Source organism: Sardina pilchardus, chromosome 14 (genome assembly GCF_963854185.1).
Source record: "Sardina pilchardus chromosome 14, fSarPil1.1, whole genome shotgun sequence".
Taxonomy (NCBI): domain Eukaryota; kingdom Metazoa; phylum Chordata; class Actinopteri; order Clupeiformes; family Clupeidae; genus Sardina; species Sardina pilchardus.
Window position 1 is genome coordinate 21,421,192 of NC_085007.1, and position 16,757 is coordinate 21,437,948.

The following is a 16,757-nucleotide window of genomic DNA, read 5'->3' on the forward strand; positions in this document are numbered from 1 at the left end:
CTAGAATCCCCGTAGCCCACTGCAAACACTCCAAGTACTCCGAAAAAACGACCCCCACCCACAACCCCCACCCCTCTCTGGCATCCTAATTTCCCCTCAAACACACTGGGCTCCCCCCCCTGTGGTGCTCTCCACGTGCACTTGGCTCATCTTCACCAAACCTACAGGGAGGCCCTGAGAGATCCCGATACCCCATATCACATTCAGAGTGATGAGATGCTCTCACAGCCGTGCTGGAGACGGCTCCTCTGGGAAGGGGGTTCGGAATGCGTCAACGCTGCCAAGGACACACTATGCATGTGCAACAGGGAGGAGGAAATCTCGGTCAAATTCAGTGCTTTCTTTTAACTGTGAGTTTAAGTGATAGGGGTGAGGAGGGCTGCGCTTGAAGATAACATAGATATTTACCAAGGATCAAAAACGCTCAAAAAATGCATACAAGTATACAATAAATATATACAATAAATGTGCACAATTATATTGCAACTCTCTATGGAGGACAGATTGTACATTTCATTCAGCTTCAGAAAGTTCAAAAACTGTGCTGTAGGTTACACAAAGGGGCTAGTACACAAAGAATGACACAGTGTGAAAATACTCTGAAAACACTTGGCCAGAAAGAATCGAAAATCCAACAGAATACCATAACACAATCAAATGGGGTGCGTGCAGCATCCTCGTCATCAAAAACTCCACGGAACCTTGGATAAGAGTTATGACCTTTGACCTTACCTCTCCCACAGTGGGCTCTTGCTCCCCCAGGCCCACGATGATGATGCAGTCGGCCTGCCGGATGCAGCGCTGGGTCCAGGGCGTCAGGGTGGAGTCCGTCTGGTAGAGCACGATGCGGTGGATGTCCTCCTGCTGCCCCAGCCAGCTGGACAGGCGGTACTCGTGCACACTGGGGAACAGGCACAGGGAAGAAGGGGTCAGAGGGCAAATGGCCGTCATGAATTAAGCCCCTTGATGACGGCATTACGGAGGAGATGAGAGTGATTGGGATTAAGGATGGTGGTGGTGGGTGGTGAAGGTGATGATGAATAGTCAGAGTATTTTTCCATCTAAGGCAGACATGCAGAGACTGCTTGGCTGTGTGCTGAAGCAGTAAGCAGTAGCCAACTGCCAGCGCAGCTTTAGCTAATCACCTTATAATTCTTGTTCTGGTATGTCATTATAATGAAAGCTTAACAAAAATTAAAGACTTTCAATTCTAAAGCCAAGGCCCTTTTTCGTACCGTCATCCACTAATTGCCGAGAAAAAAAGAAGACTATTTGGACAGAGCCATGAGAGTGAGGCCTGTGCCAATGCCAGACACCCGTGCAAAGTGCAAGAACTTACAGACCACAGCACAAGGGTACCTCCAACATAAACAGCCACAACAGACATTTACCTATAGGTTTTTAAAATGTATTTGTTAAGGTGCATAATGGTGACTTAACAAATACCGCGTTGTTTTAATCTACACGTTCTTGTCCTGCCCTGGTTGCACCGGATTGTTGCGGTTTGCAGAAGTGCAGAAAACTCTCTCTTTTCTACCCAGGCCCCACCTAGAATGCATGTACAATAATTTCCCGCATACTGTATAAGCCACATTGTGTATAAGCTGGAGGACAGTGTTTTATGCAAGTTAAAAGAAACAAAAAACACACAATGCCTCACACAATGCCTCACACGTAAATACTCACACTTATACTAATATATTACTATACTACTATAATCCACAGTGTAATAGATCACTACGCAATCATTTTGGGTTCCATCTGTCGTGACTCATGACCGGATCGTTGGAGAGCACCAGCGCTGGGCTGCCTGTTGAAGGACCTGCCAACTGAGTATGCTTGATGTTCTTGATTAATTCCACTGTCCTGCTTTACTGGAACCAATTACTGTTTAAAAGATGACTATGCTTTTTTTTCCTCTCTCTCTCTGTGACAGACAGTGAACCGAGGAGGGTCACCTTCACTAAGGAGAGGCACTGGAGTTGTTTCATTATCACTTGCATGTTTCATTCTGACACGGCGCATTTTGGCTGAATAATCATCGTAAGAGAGACAGGCTGTTCGCGGTGGTTGGGGAGGGGGATGACTGAGCACACCATGAAGGGGCTCTTCGTGGAGTGTGAGTGTATGAATGTGTGTGTGTGTGTGCGCGCATGTGGTGTTATTCATTTCCCACATCACTCAGAAAATCAACTTTCATCTCTCTGCTTCAAACAGATACTTTAATGTGTGTGTGTGTGTGTGTGTGTGTACAGTATGTGTGTGTATGTGTTTGTGGTGGTCTCATTACAGACACAGTATTTGTTGCTCATTATTTTTGGATGTACACAGTGAAGAATTAAGTAAATACGAAGACATTTACATACTTAAAAAGAGAACATCTGCATGTTGAATAGAAAGTTTGTAAACACACAGACACACACAGACACAAACACACACACACAGAAAAAGAAGCATTTTTTAGCACACACCTGTCCAGAGCTGCAGACCCAAGGCGCTGCTTGATGATGTTACTGGTCAACAGGAGTGTCGGCCCTGTAAACAAACATCAGCGTCATGTACACACAACACAAACGTTTCTCACGTGTCTGTGTGTGGATAGATATAGAGCAACAGGGGTGGGTGCGTTAGCTCCAATAGTATCTCAGTCCTTCAGTCAAAAAGAGAACTCGCACACCAATGTTGCCGATGAAAAGTTGAATCCAACCAGTGAGGAGTGTAAAGTGCTGCCCTAGTGCGAATGTTTTCGGTCCCATTCAGACCATCATCAAGTGCATCTTTGTCACGTGTCCGTGTTTGTGTCTGTGTCTGTGTGTGGATGGAGGAATGGGGAGGATGCCGGACCACATATTTTTGGAGTGCTCTCACAAAACACCAACATTCAAAGCTCTTCTTTCAAGGCTAAAAATAAACCGCAGCTTGTTTGATTTCCGTCTAATTACCATGCATCAATTATGCAATCCCCCATAACGCTGAAGAGGAATGGAGAGTAGACACACACACACACACACACACACACACACACACACACACACACACACACACACACACACACACACACACACACACACACACACACACACACACACACACACACACACACACACACACACACACACACACACACACACACACACACACACACACACCAGCATGAGATGAGACGACGAGCCTCTATACAGCAGCCGACCGACACCAAAACACACACCAAGCTAACAGACGCTAGGGGCTAGCTCCCGCCTTTAATGGCTTTGGGCACGGCTCTGCATTCATTAGCAATGATGTTTCTTTTGAAAAACAAAAGGATTTGTTTCCCCAGGCGTGACCGCTGTGTCCAGTCTAAACTAGAAAAGCACTGAGAGGGCGCAGACATCCATCTGTATTGTTCTTCCTAGGTTGTCATACATTTCAACCTAAACTATTCAGATCGCCACCACCTGGCCTTACCATGCCATTACACCACTAAGCAAAAAATATAAACGCCTCCGGAATCACAACGGTGATAAGGATCACTCCCAAAATGTAATTGTTTCTTCCTTGGGTCATTTATGACCTTCCCTGATTTCATCGAACTCCATCCATTACTTTTTGAGTTATCTTGCTAACAAACAAACAGACAAACAGACAGACAGACAGACAAACAAACAAACAAACCCCGATGAAAACATTACCTCCTTGGCGGAGGTAATAACAGACTGTGCTGGGAGTGTATTGGGAATGTTGAGAGAAGAGAACCCATCCCTGAGCATTGTTTCCCCGGCACCTCCGAGCCTCACAAAAGATCATTAAGCCAGAGTGACGTCTACTCGTGCCCCAACTTGTCTTTCTTCGAGCCTGCCAGTCCCTCCATCACAGCCTGAGCAGACGTGAGGGCTTTAGTAATGTGGTACTGAACAAAAGGTCAGTCTGACATCGGGGTATCAGAGCGTGTGTGTGCTTCTGGAAAGAGATGCGCAAATTACTGTACGGACAAGACTGCGTACGGACTCCCCGACAGCCCACAAAGGCAACTTGTTGATTAGCAAGAAATGAGACGAATCAGAAAAAACAAACTAACTCAAACTTCCTCACTGTGTTACGAAGCCATATGAGCTCGTGTCAATGTGAAAAACACTCTGTGTGTGTGTGTGTGTGTGTGTGTGTGTGTGTGTGTGTGTACTCACCGATAGAGATGAGGGCGTGCTGCAGCTCCAGCGTGAAGGCGGTGAGCGGCACCTCCTCGGACACCGGCAGCACGGTCACGGTGGACAGATTGGACGCTGGGTTCCCCGCATCCCACTTGCTCCCGGGCGTGTGCAGGGCCAGGCTGCGAGCTGGACGGAGAGCGGAGGAGGGCATTCCAGGTCACTATTAGATAGCCGATGCTATTCTTAGTCCACTCTAAAAACATTCACTGTGACAGCAACGAATGCAGTACTCAAAACCATCTCCAAAATACGCTCCTATGAATGCGAGGACAAATTCACACACATACTGTACCTGATAAGGGGCCATTAACTTGCTGAAGGATCTTCTGCCCTAAAAGATGAATGAGGCGGGTAACCACCTGAAACACAAGTAGGTCAAAACTGTATCAGCTAATACGCTTCCTTACAAAAGTCAAACAGTGCAACTATTCCATTGAAATGTACAACATTTTTGAAAAGTATTTTTGTCTGATACCCAGTATCTACTTTCTTATTGCCAGGTGTGTTGAACAAGAAACATAACACAATAAAACGCCACACGTAATGGATACAGTGTGGACAGAACAAACAGACAGTGTGTGCTGCTACAAAACAGTCCGACACAAGCATGCAGCAAGAGGGATAACATTTAACCTGCAGTGCCAGAGAGTCACAATAAATACTTAACAGAGAAAGCAGTAGCTTAGTGCAAGTTAGGCCTGCTTGGGTTGTTGTGGTATTAGGTATTACGACCGATACAAATCGCTTCTTCAGCACTGTGCAGCAGTGACGGGTGCAGAGGGGCTTTAGAGGTGACTCACCTGAGGAAACTTTCTCTTGATGGAGCTCAGGGCTCCTTCTGGTAGCTTGGCCAGCTCCGAGTCCCGCACAGCGTGCACCGTGGTGGCTCTGTTCTGATGAGTCAGGGCCTCTACCTACACACACACACACACACACACACACACACACACACACACACACACACACACACACACACACACACACACACACACACACACACACACACACACACACACACACACACACACACACACACACACACACACACACACACACACACACACACACACATCAGCATGAGATGAGACGACGAGCCTCTATACAGCAGCCGACCGACACCAAAACACACACCAAGCTAACAGACGCTAGGGGCTAGCTCCCGCCTTTAATGGCTTTGGGCACGGCTCTGCATTCATTAGCAATGATGTTTCTTTTGAAAAACAAAAGGATTTGTTTCCCCAGGCGTGACCGCTGTGTCCAGTCTAAACTAGAAAAGCACTGAGAGGGCGCAGACATCCATCTGTATTGTTCTTCCTAGGTTGTCATACATTTCAACCTAAACTATTCAGATCGCCACCACCTGGCCTTACCATGCCATTACACCACTAAGCAAAAAATATAAACGCCTCCGGAATCACAACGGTGATAAGGATCACTCCCAAAATGTAATTGTTTCTTCCTTGGGTCATTTATGACCTTCCCTGATTTCATCGAACTCCAACACAGAGTATGGTCACGATACAATGAAAGCATCCTCACACAGGTGCAAAATCAGGCACATGTACATACTCTGGTCAATGACGTGACATTGAGCATCGTCAAGTGGTGCAACCAGGTAAAATACTCATTTAAACCAAGACATTAGTTGAAAATTGTGTTGTACCTAATTATTCTATCAAACAATATACGCACAATCGCACATACAATAAAAAGTTAATAAGTTACTTCTCATACCAAGGTCAAATACAAGATAATCATGTATTAAGCACTGTAGACACTCAGGTATACTTTCCAAAAACAAATCATCCATTTTTGCTATGAACATATTTTAAAAACAATTTTGACAGATGAGTGAATCAATGAAGAGCCAAACCAATGGCTGGAGGATAGCATTATCATCACCAAGAAGTGTGCTAACTCATACCTCCAGATTACTTTGCATCGAGGTGATACTACAGACTTGACAAACTCCTATGGTAGGCAACGGAAATGCCTTACTGCAGAAATAGTAGAGAATGATGCTCCTGTCAACAGGAGTGGTCTGTGCATTTTTTTTCTTTTTTCAAACGTAGGCTAAATGTTTCATTCACAGAACCAAGCAGTGTCGCCTTGTTTGCCTCCTTCAATCATTGTAGCCAGAACTGCACTGGGTCAAATGTCACTACGAAATGTAATTGATCAGCATTCATTTTGAACACGTTATTTTTTCTGTAATTAATTAATCGAAATTAACGCACTATTTTGACAGCCCTAATGTAACAGTCTTCCAACTTCCAAAAACAATTATTTGTCAATGACCCATTCAAAGTACAAGGACAATACACACTCTTGCACAAATTGTCTACACAAATCAAAGCCATCTTCACAAGAATCAATGACAATGCTCCATTCACCATCTGCACAGTTTCACTGTTGCAGTGTATTCTGGCCTAATTTAATTAAATTCAAGTCTATTTATATCACCATACCATAAGAATACATAAGAACAAGTCAGAGATAAACTCTGGAATAACTCCCAAATAGACACCAGCTACATAACAAGTGTATCAGCTTCCTTCAGTTTAGCTTCACTCAAATCAAATTCTCCGTTCCTTCAACTCAGCCTTCATCTCATTATATGGAACATAAAATGTACGACTACATTCTATTCTGATTTCTGAACACCTCTGCGGATGAACACTGCAACACTGTTTGCAGACTTTGATTGGCAGGTTAATTTCCATTTGTCATGGCCTTTGGGAGTAGCGGGATTTGCAAGTGAAACCTCCTAGCAGGACGACTTTGTCAGAAGTGACGCAAGCAGGGCTAATTTAACACCGCCACTGCATCAGAATAGCCCTCAATTCCCAAGGCCCACACACACAAACACACACACACACACACACACACTCACACACACACACACACACGGTAAAGTCACGGTGTCTAAATCTCCCCATCTCCAGAGCTCCGTAACCATGGCATCGGCACGGACAGTTTTTCTTAGTAGTGTGGGTGTCGCCGTGGAGACACGGGAGACGTCAGACGAGGCGAAGAGGAGCAGGTGCGGAGCCCTGTGGGAACGGGCGGTTACCTAACCACCGTGACATCACGCCACACAAGGGCTGGGCATCGGCGCCATTCACCATGGCGACGAGAGTTCCTCCAGCACTGGTGTACTCAGGTGCGCCACAACCACCCTGGCTCCAGTAAAGATCACCAATACCAGTCGCAGTCGGGGACTTCATTTAAGTTTAAACATGACCAAACTTCTCCAAAATATCTAATGTGACCTAACAAGAGGAGATGGATGAGAGAGCTACAGTATGTCTGCAAATAAAGTCACGCTGAAGTTTGTTTCTTATGAGCTTCCTTGAACAGTTACTTGGCTTTTCTTTGGGCCTCAAATGTTATGCATTCGCCAGAATACAGGTTGACCACATCATCTGTCACCCGATCAATCAGGTCGATGTTAGCCATTTTTTAACAACTGGCATCGTCCGATGCCCGACCATATTAAGCCGATTAAGAGGTAGGCAGGCGGCCTGGTATTGTTGCTGTGGAACATGTCTAGCACCGCCCCTTGTGTCAATCAAATTTGCCATTTGCCACTACCGACAAACCCCAGTGGATGTTGCCCTGTGCAGGCTAAATTTAGGAAGAGTGAGAGGAACAACGTCATAACTACTCAGAGAAAATGGCAAGGATTAAATTCTTATCTTTCAAAGCCCCACGAAAGGTTACTTTTGGGGAGAAAATGTGAATAACCTTAAGCTACTTTGGAAGTGTATTGATAGAGAGCCTTTGACCAGCTGTGCCAACCAATGGTACCGAAATCCAGGAACAGGCCCCAGAGTTAAAATATTAAAGACCTTAGTATTGACAGGCAATTCCATTTTTGATTCTGGAGAACTTCTGTCCCTCGGAGGCTGTGTGCGGCCCGGGGCAGAGCGGCTCTCACACATACAAACACACTGTAGTAGCGCCTGAGATTCTGCACTAAGTAAAGATGGCGGAGAGGCCTAAACCATATACAGTCTATGGCCTAAACAGTCAAGAGGGCGATTACATTTCGGTAATTTGTGTAGCCTGCAGTATAGCAGGAATAGGCAACAGGCTGTGTAATAAATGTGCTGATTTCAATCACTTATCTTTCTAAAGATACTGTAGACATCAGCCTAGGTCATTAAAACAAAACCAAAAAAACTCATTTGGGTCGACTATTTGTGTTTACTTTTCCAAACACATCGTTGTATTGGAATGTTCTTTCAGCGGTATTGCTGAGCATATGGAATGTGTATAGTAAATAGCCAGAATTGACTACAACCATAATACAGCATACTAGCGGTCCTATCCTATGTGCCTACCTCTAATGCCATCTCCATATTAATGCCATCTCCATATTACAGCCAACTTGTGGTGTGACATGTTCCAATATTGCCCACATGATTGCCGTTTTATCACAGGACCATCAGGTAGCCAAACAAGGCAGCCGAGCAGGCACACAAACAGATAGAGAGATAAAGAGATAGATAAACAAGCCAATCAATGCCTTCATCTCCACATCTGTGTGAAGCAGTGGCAGCCAGCGAGCAGGGGCTTAAATCTAAGCGTTTTACGTAACCGCCCTCTGCGCATCTCGCCCAAGGGTGAGCTCCGATAGAACATCAGCTACCGTTAAAAAGTTAGTGGGCCACAAGGTTACTGTCAAGGTCATGAGATCAATGAGATGCTGTCACTCTTGGAATGCTACTAGGTGGACAGGAGTTTTGGCTACGGTAATGCAAAGATTTCAAACACGCAGTTTAAAAAAAATGAGAAAGCCACATTTCTCAAACAGCCTCTTAAATGGTGGTAATTACCTAAGTATTTGTCTTGCTATTTGTATTTGCATGCTGAGGGATAACAGCATTTAATCCAACAGTTTTTAAATGCATACACTGTCTGGCTAGCAATCACTTGGCTGCCCTCTGATTCGCACAAAAGGATTTGCAGGATCTAACGCTTTTCCCTTTTTTTCTAACGCTTTTCCCTTTTGCCTTTTTTACGTATCTAAGCCAGAACAGAGAGAGAGAGAGAGAGAGAGAGAGAGAGAGAGAGAGCCACGTGTAGATGTGGAATGCAGTGTGGAGGGCTTATCCCAGAGCCCGCCAGCAGGGGGCAGCAGAGCTCACCACGCCAATGAGGTCGCCGCGGCCATACTCTCCCGTCAGCTCCTTCTTCCCGTCCTCCTTCAGGATGACGGAACGCAGGCGACCGCTCAACACGATGAACGTGCTGTCAGACTTATCATCCTGTCTGTTACAGTTCAGAGAGGTGTGTGTGTGTGGGGGGTGGGGTGGGGGGGAGGGAGGGTATGGAGAGAGGGACAAATTAGAGAGATAACAAATAAAGAGGGATGGACGAGTGTAAATCAGAGGCATGAGGGAGGAGTGAGATGGCTGACCTGTAGACAGCCCGTCCAGCCTCCACCGCCATCCAGTCCAGGGCGAAGTCGATCTGCCGCACGAACGAGGACATGCGCCGCACCACTGTGTGAGCCACGTTCAGCACCACTGCTGGCTCAGCACGCATCATCCTGAACACACACACACACACACACACACACACACACACACACACACACACACACACACACACACACACACACACACACACACACACACACACACACACACACACACACACACACACACACACACGTTAATTACTAACATATAGACAGAGGTATATACATTAAGAGCTCATGTGATTTAAAAAAAATAAAAATATCTCAGTTATTTCATGTCATTTTGCTTATGCACAAAGCACTTTATTATGGATCTAAAATAACGAGAAATCACATTTTGTCCCCTTCCTGTGTCCCATCTCCAGTGTGTGTGTACCCTTCAGATAGATACGTTTATCAGTGTCTGGCGCACGCACACACACACACACACACACACCCACACACACACACGCTCACCTCTCCAGCCTCCACACTTCACTACCTCTGGCTCTGGCCACCACTGACGCAGATGAATGACTGAACGTTAACTAATGACCTGATCGGAACAATGCAATGCATTCGGTACGCTGCTTGGTTCTGTGCTCACAGTCAATATTGCCCATAGAGTGCCACTGATAATAAATCACCCTGGTATAGTTGACCATAGGGGCATAACACCTGGAATCTATACAGCATCACGCACCACAGCTAAATACAGAGCTCATACTTCCTCGTTGTCCTTCTCCTTCAGCGGAGGAAAGGATACAAATGAAAGCAATACTGAAGCAATAAGCGAGGCCAGTCAGGCAACATTAATAGCTCCCCAGTGTAATTCATATCAACGGCACCAAAGTGACGTTCAAGTGAAATATCAACCAATGGTGGCAGTGCTCATAACTCAAGCTGATCCAGGCAGGCGAGTGGCTGATATGCCAGCTGATTAATGAGACAAGGCTCTCCTCCTTGATCCAAATGTAGCTCGTCAACCGCCACCACACCGCAGAAAGATGTATGCACGCTTTGTGGAAGGTGTCACTCTCAGTTTATCATCTTAGTAGATGTTCAGAGTGAAAACAGCGGCTCACAATTAACATTAAAATAAAACTTAACGGATAAGGACATCAAGGACACCAAGGACACGCAAGACAATATCGGGCCATTCTGATGCAGGCTATATAATCTGCCAATATATTCAGCCAAAATTTACATGAGCATAATTTTCAGATAACGTCAATGAACTGCATATGCCATATTCATGCACAATTTTTCAGTACTGTGATGTCTATGCATTTAAGTCACTTAAAGTAATCATCAACAAAAAAACATTGTCTCCACAGCTTATTTGATGGATTTTCATGAAGAAAAATAGGCTGGGTGAACCCTGCCTGAACTTCCAGGGAATTTGAATTTCGCCCGGCAGCTCAGGCAGCAGATCTATTTTCGCTGCTTACGGCCAGAATCTATGGGTGCGTTCGTAAATTGCACTCCGAGCGCTCCGAGCACACTCTGAAACTTTTTTAACCGTTCGTAAATTCAGAGTGTGGATGGAATTATCGTTCGTTTATTCAGAGCGTCACACTCTCGGAGCGCCCAGAGCGTACTCTGGGCACTCCAGCTGAAAGGACAGAGAAGCAGAGTGTGACATCACATCAGTCAGCTAGTAACGAATCTAGTTACCTACGTAACGTTAACAGGTTAGCATTTTAGTGCTAGTGCTAGAAGAACGTTTCCAAGTTGACATTACAAGCGTTGCTCATCAAGATTATGTAGACGGTTTAAATAACTGCTCTCACATTGTTCTTCATCATCACTGTCAAGAAAGCTCTTGCATCAGTGGAATTGAGTTTTGAATAATACATAAACCCTGTTTCAAAAGTGCCGTAGTGGCGTCCATATTGTAAACATAAACACAAATAATCGTTCGTAAATTCACTGGGAGTTAGAATGCTCGTCTTTTTCGAACTTCAGAGCGTTATTCTATTTTTCAGAGTGTCAGATTGAATTTACGAACGCACCCTATGGCTCCAATCAGAAACGGCCATACTCTAGTCCTGGCACGTTATTGGCCGGTGACGCGCCGAAAACGAAACTTAGTGACGCGAAGTGCAGTAGAAACAAAGTACGGAGCCCGTGAAGGGTCAGGTGTGTGAATATTTTTGAGTGCACTTTTGCGTTCCCTCGCAATACTTTTTGCGTTCCCTCGCAATACTTTTTGCGTTACCTCGCAATACTTTTGCGTTCCCTCGCAATAATTTTGCGTTACCTCGCAATACTTTTTGCGTTCCCTCGCAATAACTTGTATGTATGCCCTTAAGCCGCAGGTTCCGTTTGCGGAGTGGGAGGGGTAGAGAGGGAGCAAGGGTGTGTGTGTGTGCGTGCTGGTGTGTGAGATTGGAGTGGGAGAGAGAGGCATGTTACAGGGACCTGAGTGATGTGAATGTAGGCTATATTATAAAGATCACAAAATAAATTCTCTGATCCAAACCACTGTGCAAGTTATTAACCCGCTGCTGTTGTGAAGGAGAGAGGGAGTTAACCCGAGTCAATTCAAGTACCTCGGCCCTGGAGCAGCCAAATATAAGTCTCCCCTGAAATCTCAAACTACTGAGACGTAAACAAAAGTTAACATTGGGCTCCGTACGGTGGCTAGCCTAGGCTACATCAGGTTAATGCGCTGTCAACTCTCATGCTGCGCCGAAACAAGCCGTTTTTCTTTAGCAGACGCTTCAGAGTTTTCATGCTTATAATCACATTGTGTCTCACAGACAAATCCGCCAGTATATTGCTGTAGCCTATGTGAGCCCCAGGTTAAAGTAAAACTTAATAATGTCCAGATTATCCATGAGTTGAACTGCAGTCCATGTAAACCTGTATGGTGGGCTAATGCATGGAGCCCAAGTTGACAGGAACACATACAAGTTATTGCGAGGGAACGCAAATAGTATTGCGAGGGAACGCAAAATTATTGCGAGGGAACGCAAAAGTATTGCGAGGTAACGCAAAAAGTATTGCGAGGGAACGCAAAAGTATTGCGAGGGAACGCAAAAAGTATTGCGAGGGAACGCAAAAGTGCACTCAAAAATATTCACACACCTGACCCTTCACGGGCTCCGTAACAAAGCGCAGCCTCGCCAGACTAATGTTCAATCTTAAAAGATTGAGTTTAGTATGGTGAAAACCAGACTAGCAGAAAAAGAGCCTGGGGTCAGTTTTTGCCGGAGTTACACTTCAACAGCAACAGTTCCACTGAACAACAATACTTCTAAACAATCTCTAAGGTCAGGTCACACAGCTGTGTGTGTGTTTGTGCTCATGTAGACATACATACCTATGTGCACTTACTGCACGTTCTACATACCTACTCAGTTGCAGAACTGGATTTAGAGATGGGATGGGGGATGGGGAGATGGGTGAGTGTGTGTGTGTGTGAGATGTGCATGTGTATATGTATATGTGCATGTGTGTGTGTGTGTGTGTGTGTGTGTGTATGTGTGTATATATGTATATGCAAATGTATATAAGCGTGTCTGTGTGTGTGTGTGTGTGTGTGTGTGTATATATGTATATACAAATGTATATAAGCGTGTCTGTGTGTGTGTGTGTGTGTGTGTGTGTGTGTGTGTGTGTGTGTGTGTGTGTGTGTGTGTGTGTGTGTGTATGTGTGTATATATGCATATGCAAATGTATAAGCGTGTCTGTGTGTGTGTATGCGTGTGTGTGTACACTCACTCATAGAAGTGTGTTTTGGAGATGGAGAGGAAGCTGCAGTCGCGGTGCGCCCTGACGGTGAAGATGAGGGGCTCCCCCGTGAGCACGGCCAGCTGGCCCACCAGCTCGCCCGGGTGGGTCACGAACAGGCACGTGTCCTCCTCGCGGTCAATCATGCGCTGGTACACGTGCAGCACCCCCGAGATCACAAACTGCACGCTCACATCCTGAAGGACACACCCATTAAACACACACACACACACACACATAAACACACACACGCACGCACGCACACACACACGCACACGCACACGCACACACACGCACATGCGCACGCACACACACGCACACAAACATACCCACACCCACACACACACGCACGCACACACACACGCACGCACGCACACACACACGCACACACACACGCGCGCACACACACGCACACACACAAACATACCCACACACACACATACACGCGCACACGCACATGCACACACACGCACACACACGCACACACACACACACGCACACACACAAACACCCACACACACACACAAAAAGGACCGTGTTATCGTGAATTAGTGACACATTAATTCAAATGTGCCAACCCCCATTATTTTTTGCTTGAAAATGGCCCACACAATGTTAAATAGCACTTAATTACTTATTACAAGGAACAATAACTATGCTGTTTAGTTTGTGCTACAATTAAATGTTCATTATCGCGGTGGTGTAGTTGGGCCGTAGTACGATGAGGAGTGAGAAAATGCAAAATAAGCATTATATTATGAAGTTGTCTGTGAGACTCTGGTCACCTCACCTGGTCTCCCTGACGTGCGACCACAGAGCCCGCTTTGACCTGGTGAAGAGTGACCCTGCCTTCTAGCAAACTTGGGTCCTAAAACACACACAAACACACAAACACACAACACACACACACACACACACACACACACACACACACACACACACACACACACACACACACACACACACACACACACACACACACACACACACACACACTTGTAAAAGTATCTGGGAAATTATTATTCATGCTTCCACGGCACACAATATAGGACCTGCCCACTAGAGTGCACTGTGTTTGAAAGAATGCAAAAGCGAAGAATGCGACAGAAGTACTTGTGTGTGGGGTTTTGGGAGAGTGCTTTTGGCTTGGCTCCCAATCATGAACCACGTAGCTTTCGAAATATTCCAAAAATGATGTCACAACACATTACCCCCAACACATGCTGCAAACCTCACAACACATATACAATTTGCTTTTGGTGACTAGATTCCAAGCATGTGTGGTTCCTTTGTTTAATGATATAAAGGCAAAGGAATTCCCAGGCCTGTCATATTACACTTAACAGACCATGCAAAGCACTGCAAGTTACACTTTCACTAGTGGCCTCCACCTGACGCACTATGACAAGTGACTCATTTCAATATGAAGAGAAAGGTCCGCACCCTTGCTCTCAATTAGTTTAATTTATTAGAATTCAGGTTACGTTTTTGAGCCGTTTGGCTCTTCCTGTCTGATCCATACAACTCAAAACGTAGCTCAACATAACTTGAATTCTAATAAATGAAACTGATCGAGAGCAAGTGTGCGGACCTATCACTTCATTTTGGATCTCAACGTTTTGGTTCCGGCACCTTTATTTGGATGTGCGCGCACTTTCTTGAACTAACTAAGTGATTCATTCCAGACAAGACAGAGCTGAAGTGAAGTTGGGAAAGCAACGTTGGGTTGAGGGATGCAGGCTCGACTCACCTGCAGCGGGATGATGCCGAGCAGGTCCTTCTTGGCCGCCTGGAAGATGGCGCCCACCTTGCTGGGGTGGACATCCGGGCGCCCACCGCTCTCCGTGTAGTGGAACACAGCTGACGGCGTGTGCTGCATGGTCACACTCTTCTTGAGAATAGACTGGGGGGGGGGGGGGGGGGAGGGGGGCACAGAGAGGTTAAATCATAGTCTCATATGTCAAGAAACTAAAAATATCAATAAATAAATTAAACCAATTAGAACAAACAACAAGCAGTAGATGATGGCTAAGTGTTCAAATATTGTGGCCTTGATCAGTGACTCCACAACAGCCAAGGCAGGAGGGGTGGACGAGGCCCTGGCTGTACAGGTGGACGAGGGTCTGGCTGTACCTTATGAACGATGACTGGGCTTGAGGGGGCCTCCTCCAAGTTGACCCGAGCTCGTTCGTAGGCCATGCTCAAGTCATTCCCTGACACTATGGGAAGAGCAAGACATATGGAGTTACACAGTTCTGTTTACACTGCACATAATCAATGAACTTTGCAAAAGTGTGTGCGCAAGGCTTATTGCATATCGGCGAATAGTCGACTCTGAGTCCACAGGCAAAGACAGAAAGCTTTCTTGACATAATGAGCATGGTAGGCTAGTCTCTGCTGGACCCCACCCAACAACACTGCATGGCTCAGAGAATGCACTTCATTCCAGGGCAGTGGCAGCTGAACTGGGCCGGGCTGCACGGCCAACACATGAATCACGAGGACATTACTCATGGCTAGCCCACTGTGCATCTGGGCATGCCATTGCCTATCAATCAGTCATTGTCTTAAGTGTGTGTGTGTGTCTGGAAATGTGTGGAAGTGTGTGGCATACCTGCACTTTCAGCGGATAGTGAGCGGACCTTGCGAAGGCTATTCGATGCGGCATCTCCCATTCCTCCAACTTTACCTGAATCTGAAGCATGCATCCACACCAAAAAGAAAATGTACACAAACATTAAAGCTTTGCTATATAAACTATACCTAAGCTTGGCATTTGATGCCGTTTGAGTGAGTTAAGCTAATGTTACTTATAATGGTAATGAATAGCTTGTGTGTGAGTGTGTTTGTGTGTGTGTGTGTGTTTCTAACCCGTGTCTGATGGAGACTCGGACAGTCCTGCCGCACTCTCCTCGTCCTGACTGGCTTGGAAATGTGGTCGCCGTGGCATCCTGGCGGGACTGCTCTCTCCAAGGACACTGCCCACCGCCGCCAGGGGCACTGCCTGTCTCTCCTGCCAACCCACAAGCAAAACCCTCTCAGTCTAACCGCCCCGCAGAGGCTTTCGAAAAAAAAAAAAAAACATGACATGCGATTCTTCTCCCAGGCAGGCTTCACGGCTTTAGAAGGGGTGCATGAGGTCACGCATGCCTATAGGCTGTTGATGCACTTAAATTCGCCTTAAAGGGCAGTGACACGGTGTGCACACAACTGATTTATACCTGCGTGGAATCTGTTCACCACGGCTGAAAGCTAGCTCAGTGAACCTTCCGGTTTTAAGTGCTGCATGTTTTCTACTGAGTGATTGTGAATGCATGTGTGCCAGGTAGTCTACAGCTGTGTGTGTGTGAGTGTGTGTGTGTGTG

At 45.9% G+C, this 16,757-nt stretch overlaps 1 protein-coding gene across 1 annotated transcript in view; it reads right to left on the reverse strand.

Moving 5' to 3' along the window:
* The window catches only part of pnpla7a (patatin-like phospholipase domain containing 7a), a 42,574-nt gene that overhangs the window by 18,140 nt on the left and 7,677 nt on the right, over nt 1-16,757 (reverse strand). The window contains exons 11-23 of the mRNA XM_062554127.1: nt 16,264-16,405; nt 16,007-16,087; nt 15,526-15,611; nt 15,143-15,295; nt 14,183-14,260; nt 13,384-13,589; nt 9,613-9,744; nt 9,341-9,464; nt 4,988-5,101; nt 4,480-4,546; nt 4,164-4,313; nt 2,472-2,535; nt 733-901 (exon numbers count right to left, since the gene is read on the reverse strand). Coding sequence (XP_062410111.1) covers nt 733-901; nt 2,472-2,535; nt 4,164-4,313; nt 4,480-4,546; nt 4,988-5,101; nt 9,341-9,464; nt 9,613-9,744; nt 13,384-13,589; nt 14,183-14,260; nt 15,143-15,295; nt 15,526-15,611; nt 16,007-16,087; nt 16,264-16,405 — 1,566 coding nt within the window. The remainder of the gene's footprint in view (nt 1-732; nt 902-2,471; nt 2,536-4,163; nt 4,314-4,479; nt 4,547-4,987; nt 5,102-9,340; nt 9,465-9,612; nt 9,745-13,383; nt 13,590-14,182; nt 14,261-15,142; nt 15,296-15,525; nt 15,612-16,006; nt 16,088-16,263; nt 16,406-16,757) is intronic.